We start from the raw sequence: 15,485 nt of genomic DNA, 5'->3' as shown, positions 1-15,485 counted from the left end.
CGCTCCCTTGATTTAAAAAACCAGCAGTTCTTGAGCAGTTCTCATATTTCCCCCTGCAAATCCAACACCTTTCATGGCAATTGGGGAACTGTCATTGCCATTGTCCCTTCTCATTTCACGCTCCTGGAGCCTTATCTGCTACCTACTCGGTGACCCAGTAAATCTCCCCTTGTATTCCCTAGAGTCACTCATTGTCCCCCAAATCAAGAGTCCTGCCATGTAATTCTGCCTCTGCTCTTAAACCACTAAACTCAGTGGGTTAAAATTTCAGATATCCAGTTAATTGAATACGGATTCATAGTGCAGGTTAGAGCGGTAGGTACTCTTAAAGCATTCTGTCCACTCAATTTCCTTCCAAGACCAAGATGATCCTGGCTTTGCACGTACATACATACATACTCACGCACGCACACATCCCGACTCAGTAATTCCAGTCTTTCCACAGAAGCTCTTGCATATTCTTTCAAACATGCATTCTCACACTCTATCACTCTTGGTCCTGTGTGACCTCAGTGGTGCCATCTGTGCCCCATTCAGAATGAAAGGAAGCCCTCCTCCTGCCCCGCAAATACAGCGGGACTGGCTTACTGCATTTCAAAGTAAGTGAAGATATATACATTGCCATCTAAACAGGGACCCCATGTGGGACCGCACTGTCCACAATCTTAACTTACCTAACTGCACCGCCGTGTGGCTTTGCTCAATAACTCAGCAATCTGAGCATCCCATTCCTTCCCTACTTTCTGTCAATCTGTATACTCACCCCCTGCTTTCAGTTCACAGAGCCCAAACATTTTTACCGTCCGTTTAGTCCTCTCTCCTCACTATCTGACCCCTCTACATACCCTTCACAGAAACCCCTGGAGTTTCAGAAAGCCCTCTTGCCAAATCGCACTTGACTCCTTTCCATCAACTTTTCCTCTGAAAATCATGGGTGCCTGGGGGTCCCCAAGCAATCCTTTACCCACAGCTTTCCACAGGAAGCAAATCCCACCCCCACTTCCCCTCCAGTATTGTGGAAAGATGCCCACTTTTACCCCAGGCGCTGAAGGACTATTGCAGTTTAATCCATTCCCTCCCCTTCATTCCTTGCCGCTCTCCATGGTACTGAACTGCAGTGTTACATCCAGTAATAGCGGCAGCAAAGGGAGAGAATTCATACACACACACACACACACACACACACAGAGAGAGAGAGAGAGAGAGAGAGAGAGAGAGCTTTCTCCCTGCCTGTAAGCATTGTTGATAGAGGTTATTCTATGATGCTATGTATAGAGAGAGGAAGAAAATGATAGAACTGGAGAGAAAATTAATGAATTAGTACACAGTGTCAGGTGGGGGGCAGTGTTGACATGCATAATGTCCAGTTCAGCCATTAATACTCTGAAGAAAGGGCCAAAGCACTGCAGCCTTGGGTGCCCTTTTTTATTAAAAAAAAAGGCTGGCATTGAGGTGTGTGCATTTGAGAGCAAGGTCGTTTGAGCATCTTTACTTTGTTGCATAATAGTTTAATGTGACACAGATTTCACATGAGAGGGGCGAAGAGGGGGTGAGGGAGCTGAAAGATGGGGTCAGGAAGGATGACAGCCAAGGCCTTGCTTTCTGAGCTCCTGGGCCCCTTATTGTGCCCAGGCAGAAGGATGTATGTGTGGTAGACTTTGGAAAGAGCAGCAAGACCGTAATATGGGAATAGTGGGAAGACTGGAGAAGGGAGAGGCTGTCTTAGCCTTCTCTACAAAAATAAGGCTGACTTCAGTTCAATAAAAAACAGAACTTCCTTGCTTCTATGTTCAACTCCAGGACCCCAGGCTTGAAACTGGTCTGCTAAATTCCCTCGTCCTCCGCTGCATCTCCAGTGGCATTTACCCCCTTCCCCATTTTTCTCCCCTTCCAGAAGGGAGCTAAATCAGAGCTTGTTTTCTACCTCTGGCCTGAAATCAACCTTAAGTCTTTCCCCTCTCAATACTCCTTGCTCAGTTTTTTCTCCATCCTTCAGCCTCTGACCCCTGCCCATAAACCCACGCCTTCCCACCTCTCCTTTTTGCTGATAATGTATCTGCTAACCTTCACCTCACAGTTTTTTCTCAGCACCTTTTTCTTCACCTCACAGTTCTTTCTTGACCTCCATTCCCTATCATGCTCCCTGCGTTAAGCCGAACTTTGTTCCAAAACGCCTTCTCCAAACCATTCTGCTGTGTTCTCACTGCCAGCCCATTCTGCTGCTCCCCACTTGTGAGACACTTGCAGCAGTCATCACCTTACTCTAGAGCTTCTTCGATGAGGGGGGAAAGAATGAAAGGCATAACTCCGATGAAGCGGACTCTCTAGTCCAGAAAACCTTACGCCATGAAAAAAAAGAAGTGTTGATCTTTCAGGGGCCACACAATGCAGCAACAAACTGACATGTCCAGCCCCGTGAAGCATGAAAACAAGAAGCACTCCAAAATAATTTCAAAATCCACATTAGGGCAATACCTTTATTAGGTCAACCAAAATATTAGAAACCGCATGCAAGCTTTCTCCAGAACCTTTCCTTTTCATGTGTCTCCAAAGTAAGTGATTTGATGAGGGTTGCAGCATAAGGCCCCTTCTGCATCCTTCATATGCATGCCATTGTTTGAAGTTCAACTTCTCTCTAAAGCTACCCATCTCTGCTATATCGGCTCATTGTGCCAACCTCCACTTTCAAATATCTTTGCTGGAAACAGATCTGACACCAGTTATCCTCAGGACGTCATTGCAGCCTGAATCACAGTCCTCTGCAATGACCTAACTCGTTACAATGCCCCTTTATATAACTTCCATCCATACAATATTAAGTTAATACTATTAACCAATCCCTCTGTGTGTGTGTGTGTGTGTGTGTGTGTGTGCGCGCGTGTGTGTGTGTGCGCGCGTGTGTGTGTGTGTGTTCAAGAGGCAGGGAGGGGTTACTTGCTCTTCTTTGACATCTTTCGTCATACCGTATTTGCCCATCTCAAGGGTCTAAAATAAGCTTCCTGCCACTTCCTTCCACAAATCTCACTCTGTGCCACTGAGTACCCAGGAGTCTTGTGCTTCCAAAGCCCACCCTGTTCTAAACCTCAACCAACACTTCTATTGCTATTCCCAGAGGTCCCAGACATCCCGTCTGCTCCAGACCTTGACAGACTCGCCTCCTCCTCCAGGAACCCAGTTGTTCTAGATCTACAGCAGCCCTTGCTTTATACCAGGAGTAGCTACCATGGTGTGATTTGGACCACAGCTCCCAACAGCCCCAGCCAGCATGGCCAATGATCAGGGATGATGCTTGTTGTAGTAAAAAAAAAACACACCACATGGAGCGCATCACATTGGTTACCCTGCTTTAACTCAATAAACCCCATGCTTCTCCCCGAATAGCTAGCATTCTCCCTGAATAAGTAGCTCTTCCCTTCCCTGCCCACCTCTGGCAATCCTTTCCCCTTCTGAATGCAGAAGTCCTGCACCAAAGGACACCTCTCTTCCAAGTTCCACATTCATAGGTAACTTTGGCTTTGCAAGGAGTAGAAAGACCAGTGAGAGCTGACCTTCTCTTCTGCTGCTCAGAAGAAGAGGTGGGTTGCTGATGTGGTGCAGTAAAGTAACTTTGGACTTAGGGGGAGAGTCCTCTTAAGGTGGCAATATGTATGACTTCACCTACTTCCAAATTTAGTCAGCCGGCTGTGCTGTGTTTGAGTCCCTGCTACTCATTCTGCTGAGTGGGCCCCTGGACTTCTGCCCCAAAGTCCAGCCACTGAAGGTGCCTTGCATAATGTCCAGGGAACACCTCGTAACGTTTGCTGGATTTGTGATAATAATTTGCCCCCATCAGCTGTCCAGTTTGTAGAGTAGAAGCTTTGAACAGCCAAGGGGGAGAGCCAAAGTCATCTCAGGGTAACAGTGGCGGCCAAACCATGACTCTTCCAGGGACCAGAATAACATGTCCTCCTTTTTCTTTTTCCTGACTTTGTGCCCACCACCAAGCACGCGCGCGCGCGCACACACACACACACACACACACACTTTTCCTTTACTTCTCACCCCTACTGGATTCCCCATCTGCTACTTCAGTATGCTCCCTCATTCATTTCAGGCAAAGGGGGCTATTTCTGTGCTGACGGAAGGACAGCTGGTTCCCAACCCAGAGGGGTGGGGGCAGGATTGGGTTTGACAGGGTGGTGGTAAGAGGACAAAACCTCTATCTTTTCAAACAGGGTCCTAATAGGTTGGATGAAGAACTGGAGACTTAGGATTTGGGGGCTATTTGGAAGAAGAGAAGCTCAGAAGGTGGAAAGAAGGTGCTAGCAAAGTCTTCTGTTCCTGGCGTTTCCATTAATTCTCTGTGTCTGACCTTGCATCAGTCCGTCCCGCACCAAAAAAATAAATTAAAAAACGGTCCAGAATCAGATATATGAATATTTCTTCTCTCTCCCATGTATTCTGCCCTGAACTCCATTTGCTGACACACACCATCTTTCCCAGGAGGCATAATTCATTATTTCTACCAAAATGAATTGGGACTCCCAGAGCTGCTAAAAGGGGGACCCACATAGCTGTCTTCCTCATTAGTTTGTGTGTGTGTGTGTGTTTTGGAGATAATGGCTGTAAAATGGTGCATGTGTGGGGAGGAGGAGGGTGTACAGAAAAGAAGGCATCACCAACCCAATATATCCAGCAGCTGGGAATATTATATGAGAGAACAACTCAAGACTCTGGAAGTGAGTCACCAATGCTAGATGGTCCCCAGGAACGTTGCCTTCCTTTGGGATCTCAAAAGGCCTCCCTCCCTTCCCTCCCCACCTTGGAGAAAAATGATAGACCTAAAACACACACACAAAAATCAAGATCAGAGCATCAGTTCCATCTATCCTCTATACTTTCTGTTTATTCATCTATCCAATCACTGCTTTCTCTTTCTCTTCTCCTCCCTCCTCCCATGCCTTGTCCTGTGCTTCCTGGATCCCTTGGCTTGCCCATTCTTCTCCTCCTCCTTTCTCTCTCTCTCTCTCCCCCCCCCCCACTTCCTGGGCACCGCACTGCGCTTCAAAAGAGATTCTAGGGTTTGTGTGCAGAAACTGCTGACGGGACGGGAATTCTGTGCAGTGCAGAGATCCAGCGAGTGGAAGAGAAAGCAGAGAGATTACTTTGCAGAAGGAGATGGGGATGGGGTGTGTGTGTGTGTGTGTGTGTGTGTGCGCGCGCGCGCGTGCGCGTGCACACACACTCACACACATCCATAGTTAAATGTGTTAGTGTGGAGTGTGTGTACACATATGTGTGAGCAAGAAAGTGTTCCTGCATTGCACAAGGCTATATGATTTCTATGTTGGGACATGCATGCTAAGTGTGTGCATAAAGATACATGGGGCTATCTGTATCTGTGTACAGCATGCCCAACTGCATGTACATGCATGGAAGTATGTGGGTATGTATGGGTGCAATAAGTGTTGCCTGGGAAAGTCATGTTCCATGCAAGTGTAGAAGCATGTTTGGATGTGCTCAAATTGAACAGTCATTTGCTATGTGCATAATAACAAAAGATCGTGTGTGTGTGTGTGTGTGTTTGTTTGTGTGTGCAGATCAGGGCTACCTCTATAAAGATCTACATATTTATGAAAAGTATATATAACATTATCTACAGAATATATGCCTATGTAAATCTGCACACAATGTATACTGAATGTCTTGTGTGCCTATTTGTGCGTATTTATGTTTGAATGTGCACACATGCTGAGTTTTGGTTGCAGATTAGTCTGCAACTAAACCAGCTTAAATCTAATTGAAATCAGTAGATATGGCATAAGCTCATTAAGCAATGAGCTTGTTTAGGTGGACTTGCATGGTGGTATGTGTACAACCGCAGAGATGCATGTGCATCCCTGATTGTGTGTTCAGGAAGGGATAGGAGTGCAGTGAAAGGAATGCATGAGTGTGTGTTACCTTGGGTGCAAACGCACATTAGGGTCTGTGTATCTACAGGCCTGAGTGTGCTCAGGTGGACTGCCTGTGGTTGGGAGAAAACAGATGGAAGTTGTGTGTGTACATATGTGCAAGGCATGTATATGTGTGCAGGGTGAACATGCAAATGAATGCCAGATGCAAAAGGGCAGATAGCTTCGTGTATACACGTGAGGAACAGCTCTTTGCTGTGTGCATTGACACAAGGTCTATGGGAGAGTATGTGTAGGCATGTGTAGGTGCACAGATGTTGCCAGTTGTGGATGAATGGCTGAGCAAATGGAGGGGCAGACATGCATGCCCTTATGTAAGGAATCTGTCTCTGAGGACAGCAGTTGGGTTGTGCTTCCAGTGACAAAGCATTTTGTGATAATGTGGCAACTGTGTGTGTGTGTACCCAATGGGAAATGTGAATGAATTACAGAATTTTCTGTGGTAAGTCTATGTGCAGGAAAGCACATGACTGCTTGCATCATTGCTTCCCTTCACGGGGTTTAGCAAGGCACTGGAGTGGGGGAACGGTGTAACAGAAGGTGTCTGGGTGCTGAGCATCCGGCACAATCCTGAAGCCTCAGCAGAAACCTCCTAGCGCTCTTTATTCATTAATCAGAATGCAGATGTTAAGACTGTTTAAAAGCTCACTGGTGGGAATATTGCATGAAATAAGTAAAAAAACCAAAACAAAAAACAAACAAAAAAAACAACGGAGGAGGAAGAAGGGGAAAGGGTTTCCCCTCCCCTTCTTGCATCAAAGTTTTGCTGTGAAAACTGGAAAGAGAATGGCAGTCAAGCCCCCCACTCAGTCCCAAAGTTTCAGAGACATTTACAGACAGGGTTATTTTTTTTCTTTTCTTTTTCTCATCTATAATTTCTCATCTGTAAAAAAACAATAATGATGATCTGCCCTAATAGGGCTGTGAGAGGCTCAAGGGTAACACCAGGGAAGCGGAACCTGGTGCCCTCCACATTTCGTTAATTCCATCTTCCATCAGTCCCAGCCAGAATAGATGGGGGTCAGGAATGGTGGGAGTCGGAGTCCGAAAAGCATGTGGGAAGGCCACACAGTTCCCATCCCTGCCTTATCTTCACCAAAGGCAACTCAAATCTTACCCTGAGGAAAAACAGTTTTTGCAGCCTACGTACTTCATGCAAATCAGGGAATAACTGCAGTCATAAGGTCCACAGAGTTGCTTTCTTAAAATTCATGATGAGAATCTTAGGGTATTGAATGAACACTATGCCAGTTTTCAAATCCTGTGCTTCCAAGGCACAACTGCAGACATATGGAATATTTATTTGATTGCAATAATATGTTATTTTTTTATTCCAAGGAGCACAGGGAAGCATGCATGTACCTCACCACCACAAACTATTTAGGTTCTCGCAGGGAACCTATGAAATAGATTAGGCTGAGAGGTAGCAATGGACCCAAAGTCACCCAGTGGGTTTCATGGCTGAGGAGGGATTTGAATCCAGGTCTCCCTTTATTTCAAGTCCAAACTTTGGCCTTATGCCACATTGAGAATGTATATGTGCCACACTGTGATGTATACTTGCATACAGACCCAATTGATAGTTAATAGCAGTAGCAATTTGATATATAGAATCTCATTGGCCGAGAGAGCCTGTGTGGAACAGTGGACTGTGTGATTAGGGAGACCTGGGTTCAAATTCCAGCCCAACCATGAATTTCAGTAGGCCAAGTCACTCATGATTTAAAAGGTGGTTAGACAAATTCATGGAGGATAAGGCTAGCAATGCCTATTAGTAATGATAGGCCAATGGAACTTCCATTGAGTATGCCACTGAACATCAGGTGCTGGGGAGCCCACGGTGTTGTGTTCATAAAGGACAGCCCATACTTCAGTGGTGGAGCTATGGCAAAAGTCCCAGGTTCAATCAAATTGACAAATGTCTCAGCTGGCAGGTGCTGGGAAAGAGTTTCTGCCTGAGACCTTGGAGGGCCACGCACAGTAAGGGCAGTCAGTAATGGACTAAAGATCAATAGCCCTGACGGACCTGGTGTAAGTTACCTTTATAGGCTGCAGAAATGCAAGTCGATAATTGTTTATCATTTATGATTTGTCACTTTCCCTACTCTAACTGTCTTAAGCCTATTCTACTCATACAGTACAATGAGGTGCCAGAAAGGACTGCAAGGGGTGTGGGGGATGGAATACCATTTTTAAATGCTCCAGTTTCGCCCCCCCCCTTAAAAAAACCAAAACAGTCTTGCAAGCAGGCAACTAGATCATCAGAAGCTGGACTACTTTTCTACTTGCAAGGATTAAAAAAATAAACTCAAGTGGAACATTCAAAAATGTGACCGTAATCTCTCACACTAGTGAAATCCAGTCCAGCCTACAACCCCCAAGTCTTAGCTTTGCCTGCATGCCTTTCCACTTGTTGGTATAGAGAATGAGAAAAGGAAAGGAAAGGGGATATCTGCCTTCTGCCAGGAGCATACTCTGTTTTTGTTTGCCATGTGGGTGGGTGGGTGGGTGGGTAGGGATGGATGCTTAAGCACAAATGTGTTCCTTTGGGAGGGGATGCTGTTCCTTCTCTGTCTAGTCTTTTCCAAGAATGCGTGAGCACTAATGGCTTTCTTCCCCGTCCTCCCCTGTTACACACCCTCTTTCCCCACACCCTGCCTCTCTCTCCAGTATGTGGCCTTTGCCTCGCTCTTCTTCATCCTCATCTCCATCACCACCTTCTGCCTGGAGACCCACGAGGCTTTCAACCACATCACAAACAAGACAGAGGTCATACAGTCAGAGAACGGCACCACCGTAAAGGTGGACTTTGAGATGGAGACGGAGCCATTCCTCACCTACGTGGAAGGGATGTGTGTCATCTGGTTTACCTTTGAGTTCCTCATGCGTGTCATCTTTTGCCCAGACAAGCTGGAGTTCATCAAGAGCACCCTCAACATCATCGACTTTGTGGCCATTCTGCCCTTCTACCTGGAAGTGGGCCTCAGTGGCCTCTCGTCCAAAGCAGCCAAGGACGTGCTGGGCTTCCTGAGGGTGGTAAGATTTGTCCGGATCCTAAGGATCTTCAAGCTGACAAGGCATTTCGTAGGGCTGAGAGTCCTAGGCCACACACTGAGAGCCAGTACCAATGAGTTCTTGCTCCTCATCATCTTCCTGGCCCTGGGGGTCTTGATCTTTGCCACCATGATCTACTACGCCGAAAGGATCGGGGCTGACCCAGATGACATCACAGGCAGCAAGCACACCACCTTCAAGAACATCCCCATTGGGTTCTGGTGGGCGGTGGTCACCATGACGACTTTGGGCTACGGTGACATGTACCCCGAGACCTGGTCAGGCATGTTGGTGGGAGCACTGTGCGCCTTGGCTGGCGTGCTGACCATTGCCATGCCCGTGCCCGTCATCGTCAACAACTTTGGCATGTATTATTCGCTGGCCATGGCCAAGCAGAAACTACCAAAGAAAAAGAACAAGCACATCCCACGAGCCCCCCAGCCTGGGTCGCCCAACTACTGCAAACCGGACATGCAGTCCCCACATCGCAGCAACCAGGGCGACTCATGCCCCCTTGCTCAAGAGGAGATCATCGAGATCAACAGGGCAGGTAAGGTGGGGGTGGGAAACACCCTGAGGGCTGAAATGGCTAAAATGCAAACTATTTGCAGAAACAGTCTCCTAATCTGGCAGCTTTGACATTTTCATCTGTCTGGGTTCCTCTTTCCACACTGAGTTACATGCTGAGGAACTGCTGTTAGGAGGTTGCCCCAGAGCCTATGCACACTGAAGAGGATTCTTGGGCATCTTAGAGAGTGCGCTCTCATTGTTCCCCTCCATGTGAAACTGAGAGTTACCCTTAGAATGCATCCTGTACACCTCTTTGCACTGCAGAGGAAGGTTGGTAGTCATGGGCAAGCTGTCCTTCAGGAAAGCTTGTCCACAGCTCATTTGCTTAATTTTTTTTTTAAATAAGCTGTTCTGCTGTAAGCCACTTGTGTAAAAAAGGACAAACAAATTTAAGTAATAAATAAAATAATAATAAAATGAATAAAATACCTCCAGGCCTCCTTTCCAGGTCTTGCTGAACCTCAATTTCCTTGCCCTATGCATCCCACGGCTGTCTCCATATGGTAGGTTAGGATTCCAGCACCCTCCCTGAGATCAGAAGATCATAGAATTATAGAGTTGGAAGGGACTGTGTGAGTCATCTCCACCCCCCTGCAATGCAGGAATCTTTTGCCCAATGTGGGGCTTGAACCTCTATCCTGAGTCTCATGCTCTACTGACTGAGTCATGTTCATAGAATCATAGAATTCATAGAGTTGGAATAGACCACAAGGGCCATCGAGTCCAACCCCCTGCCAAGCAGGAAACACCATCAGAGCACTCTTGACATATGGTTGTCAAGCCTCTGCTTAAAGACCTCCAAAGAAGGAGACTCCACCACACTCCTTGGCAGCAAATTCCACTGTCGAACAGCTCTTACTGTCAGGAAGTTCTTCCTACTGTTTAGGTGGAATCTTCTTTCTTGTAGTATGGATCCATTGCTCCATGTCCGCTTCTCTGGAGCAGCAGAAAACAACCTTTCTCCCTCCTCTATATGACATCCTTTTATATATTTGAACATGGCTATCATATCACCCCTTAACCTCCTCTTCTCCAGGCTAAACATGCCCAGCTCCCTTAGCCGTTCCTCATAAGGCATCGTTTCCAGGCCTTTGACCATTTTGGTTGCCCTCCTCTGGACACGTTCCAGTTTGTCAGTGTCCTTCTTGAACTGTGGTGCCCAGAACTGGACACAGGACGCCAGGTGAGGTCTGACCAGAGCAGAATACAGTGGCACTATTACTTCCCTTGATCTTGATGCTATATTATGTTAAAACTCTATGTTAGTAGAGTTTTGTCAGTGCCGTCAGTATACTCTCTTTGAGGTTAAAACCCCAGACATGTAAGAATAGCCCTGCTGGATCAAACCAAAATCCATCTAGTACAGAATCCTGTTTCCCAGAGTGGTCAGCCAGATGGTTTCAGGAGGCTATAACCAGGATATGCAGGCAAGAGACTTCCCCCAGTTTAACCTCTTCCACAACACAGTGTGTGGTATCCAATGGGATACTGCATCTGAACACAGCACTTTTAAAGTCTTCTGTCATTGCCAATAGGCCATTGATAGAAACATCCTCCTCCATGAATTTGTTCTATCGTCTTTTAAAGCCATCAAAGCCAGAGGCCATCAGCACATCTTGTGGCAGCATATTTCATAAAGTGATCTTACATTTTGTAAATAAACAGTTTGCTTTCTTTGTCCCTGAAACAACTGCTAATCGATTTCAGGTCTCGGTCTCTCTCTCTCTTACACACACACACACCGCTCAAGTTCTAGTAATATGGGAGAAGGAGAAAAGAAATCTCTGTAGATAATTTCACCACATTATTCTGTGGAACATAGTTTGAAAACTGCTATTCTAATCCAACCTGAACCTTGGGATAATTCTTCAACCAACTCATCCCTGCTGCTTCTGACAGCAGCTAATACAATCAGTAGCATGGGAAACAGCAATTTTAAATTCAAATAATAGTCTCCTAGAAACGTGGAGGATATTATTGTGTCACATTCTTTTCCTTGTCTGATGCCTTGCTGCATCGGGTGCTTCTCCCTCCATGCCTTACAGTCTCTATAGCACAGTTTCTGCCCTTGTGAGAGATGTAATATAAGAGAAAGGCTAGAGGAAAGTGAAGCACGTTCCCTCCAAACAAGCTGTTTGACTGTTACCTGGTATAGTTTCAGTGGAGTCAGTTTATACATTGCTCTGCCAGCCATTCCAGTGTACAACAATCAAGAGCAGACAGCTTGTGCCATATACACGTGTGTGTGAACCAGCACTGTGATTCCAGTTTATGACTTGCACTGCTCAAGTGCCACACATACACAGAAACCTAAACTCAGTGAGGAATTCAGCATCCAGGGAATCTCTGCTTTATTTCTCTAAGCAAGTTTCTAGCCCTTAACAATTACAGAGAGATGCAAAGAAAACACTTTGGAATTTTAGAAGTCTTTCCAGCATCCCAAAGAGGGGTCCTGTGCTCCCTTTCTTGCTCTTTGCCCTTCCCAATAAGCAGAAGAGGAAGCAGAGTAAATTTCATTAAATAAAATAGATAAGGAAAGATCTATAGCTCGTACTTTGTTGATGATATGAAAAAATAGTACAGACTAAACACAGCTCTACTGTTACTTATTCATAAATAATATTAAACCCAACTTATCTAATGAACTCAGTAGTGCTGCTTATGACTGATACAGATCTTGCAGTTAAAATAATAAGCTGAAGTATTTCCCCCCCCCTTTATGATGAACCTTTAGGGTAGGAGTTTCTTTCCCCCATTTTACACATAGCTGAGCCTAAGCCGTAGCAGCTTGCCCAAGGCCACACAAATCTGTGAGCAGGACAGAATCACAGGGCTCCTAGAATCAAAACCAGTTATTGATTCACTGGCTCAAAATCCAGCTGCCAGTGTCTTAAAATTGTATCTCATCCCCCCCTCCCATTGATTGGCCAAAGTTCACTGGTGTGACTGTGGATGAGCAGACTCCCTTGGCCATAAGATATGGGGGGAAAGCCAGATTGATATAATGGATCTTGGACAGGAGATAGGTTATATTAAGAGGCAGAGTTTTACTAAGGCAAAGGCTGTAATGTTGGCAAATGAAACTCTTTCTCCTAACTGTCTTCCTCTCTTTGCTTTGTATACAGCCCTGCACTTTACCTTTTGATATAAGGGAGGCAGTAAGCTAACAATATCACAGAGGCAAGGAATGCTCCACGGGTATTTTTAGGAGACCTGGGCTCAAATCTTTGCTCAGCGTCGAAGTCACCAAGGGGATGGGGCCAAGTCATTAAGTTTTTGTCTCAGTTCTTCTGTCAAATGAGAATACCAATTGAAATGAGGATTTTAAGTGCTATGTTGCGATTATCTGGATAGTGCGGTGGTTTTCAAACTCTCTTCACAGAAACATGGGCATTCCTCAGAAGCTTATTGGTAAGAAGCTTTGGAAACTTGTCCACCATTAGCAGTCCTCCTCTGCAGTGTGCGGCTGAAGGAGAGTTTGTGTGTGTTTTGACTGGTTCTCCAGGCATTGATGAGGTCAGGCATTTCACGGAGACTTCGGGGCTCATTTCCTTTATTTATTTCATTTACTGTATATCCCACCTTTTTCCATTATGAAACCCAAGGCAGCATCCATGGCGTGCCCAGGTGGCTTTCTCAGCAGACCTAGATCTATTGAGACCCAGAGCTGGTTTAAACAATCATTTCCTCTCCTCATTTGCTCTGTGAGGGCAATAGGGGCCTCTTAACAACTCTTAGTGCGCTTAACAAATTACAGCCCCCAGGATTCTTTGGAGGAAACCATGACTGTTTAAAATGGTTACAATACTTCTTCAAATGTATACTGCAGATGAGGCCTCAGTTGACGCTCTCATGTAACAGCATTTTGCTGTATAACAAAAACCTTTTTGGTTTTTTATATTGGTATTTTTATTTTTTGCTTTCCAATGCTTTTGTTTTATCAGCTACACCTGTCTTATTTTATTATCTCTGGTTGTATATATTTGACTGTATCCAGTGCTCAGAGTGCACCCACTGCAATTAATGACCATTTCTTACTTAGGTCCATCCATTTCAATAGGTCTGCTTTGAGTAGAGCTAGCATTGGATACAACCTACTGTATTTCCTAGAACATAAATATTTTATAGTGGATTTCAATTGTTGTTAGCCATCCTAAGTAGTATGTAAGTGCTAGAAGGGCAAGATCTAAATGTTCAAGGCAAATCACAACCCTTGTAGCGTTCTGAAAAGCTAAGGGTGCCATCCCAAAAGCAAAGGAGAGAAGCCCCCTCCTTCTGTAATCTAAGCACTACAGGGCCCAAATACTAGCAAAGGTACCACTTCGCTTTTCTTGGAGCACCCAAGAAGACCAGAGACTACACAATAAAATTCTCAAACCACCTCTTCCAGATTAAGGGGAACCAACTAAGGGTGCCTTGTGCAAACTCCCCCCCAGAATCCTGGAGCTGGAACTGCATCCTAAAGTGCATTCTCAGTTCATCTGGAGCAATGCCAAATCCCTGCAAGGGTAACCAGCATCCTTCACAAACCATGCATGCCCCCTAGAATGCATCCCAGAATCCTTTGCAATGCAGAGGGGTTTGGCAGCAGACCAACGGATGCTGCTGCCAGGGTTCTCTGGGGTCAGCAAGTTTGAAAGCCAGTGGCCTTAATCTCTCTTTCTTCATCCCAGTTTCCTCCCTTGGGTTTTTAGCTGCTGATTCTTTGTTGTGGTGCAAAAGCTGCTTCTCCCTCTGCAAGAAAAGACCTGATCTAGCTGTTTTTCAGGGTAAGGTTGTCTAGGGTAGCCCATCTCTGGCTGTGGATTAACTTTGTCCTTCCAAAATGACTCATATGCTAACATCGAAGGGCCTGTTTTGGCAACTTGAGCCACATTTGATCAAGAATTATTATATTTTTCTTCTACGGAGGGATGGGGGTGGAGAGGAGGAGGAGGAGGCAAGCTTGGCAGCTATGCTAGGATTTAGATGATTTAGAAGTACTGGAACATTTCATTTTGATTTACATATAAAATTGATCCACTAGCCGTTTGTCGGAAAAGGCACTGAGAATCAGGACTGAAGGGCATTTGCCAATACATACATTGCCCTCCTATTTCCTCTCCTCTTTGAGCGGAGTAGAGCATCTGTGAAGATTCCCTGGCATTGCTTGCTCTGACAGAGTTAAGGAGGTGACTCTTGCCTGCATTTCTGCATGTGGAAAGAGCATCCCAAATACCCAAGATACACTGGGGCTCAAGTAGCAGATGGGTCCTCCTATGAGCTGGCAAGGACAATCAAGTTGTTGGCAGGGAATCCCACAAGGGAGACAGTCATGCACATCCCCAGCAAAGGCTGAGAGCCAGGATGACTGGGTTCCCTAGGAATCAGTGGGTCCATCTATGAAGGTTTCTGGGCTCTTTCAGAGAGCAGTTGGGGGGGGTGAAGAATGTAGGAGCAAGACCTCTTGAGATCTTTTAGAATGACAGAGACAAGGAAAGTACTTGTGGCAGGAAAAGATAGGGAAGGCTAATACCTTTGAGCAGAGAAGGCTTGAAAAGGCAGGATGCCTAGTTGACCGGGGATAGTCAAAATTTATAAGGGGTGCAGCTGAGGAATGTGAATGCAGACAGGCGAGAATTGGACTACAGTCTGAAAAGTATATCACAGTGAAAGCAGCTGACCACTACCCCTTTCTGTGCATGCATAGACACACACACACGAGTTCTCCTGCTCTTTGGTGGCCGTTCACCCAGCAAATCTTCAAAGACAGGCAACAAGGCAGAGGTGGGGGAAGGTTGCATGCTGTAGGGCCCCCAGGGCTCGCGGCCAGTTCCTGCCATCCTCTCCCAAGCGCTCCAGTTGCCCTGGGCCAGAAAGGCCATTTGCAGCAAGTGCAGTGGAGGAGCAAGGATTCACTTAATTGGACAG

At 45.9% G+C, this 15,485-nt stretch overlaps 1 protein-coding gene across 7 annotated transcripts in view; it reads left to right on the top strand.

The window, feature by feature from the left end:
* LOC310691795 (voltage-gated potassium channel KCNC1-like) overlaps positions 1 to 15,485 on the top strand; it is a 51,204-nt gene that overhangs the window by 12,913 nt on the left and 22,806 nt on the right. For all 7 annotated transcript variants that reach the window (XR_014518565.1, XR_014518566.1, XR_014518567.1 and 4 more), the window contains exon 3: positions 8,622 to 9,555. Coding sequence is in view for 4 of the 7 variants with exons in the window: in XM_083471907.1 (XP_083328033.1) it covers positions 8,622 to 9,555 (934 nt within the window). In the remaining 3 variants the exon portion in view is untranslated. The remainder of the gene's footprint in view (positions 1 to 8,621; positions 9,556 to 15,485) is intronic.

This window comes from Podarcis liolepis (assembly GCF_965112155.1).
Source record: "Podarcis liolepis genome assembly, chromosome: 13".
NCBI classification, from domain to species: Eukaryota; Metazoa; Chordata; class Lepidosauria; order Squamata; family Lacertidae; genus Podarcis; species Podarcis liolepis.
This window is presented reverse-complemented; position numbering and strand designations above follow the sequence as displayed.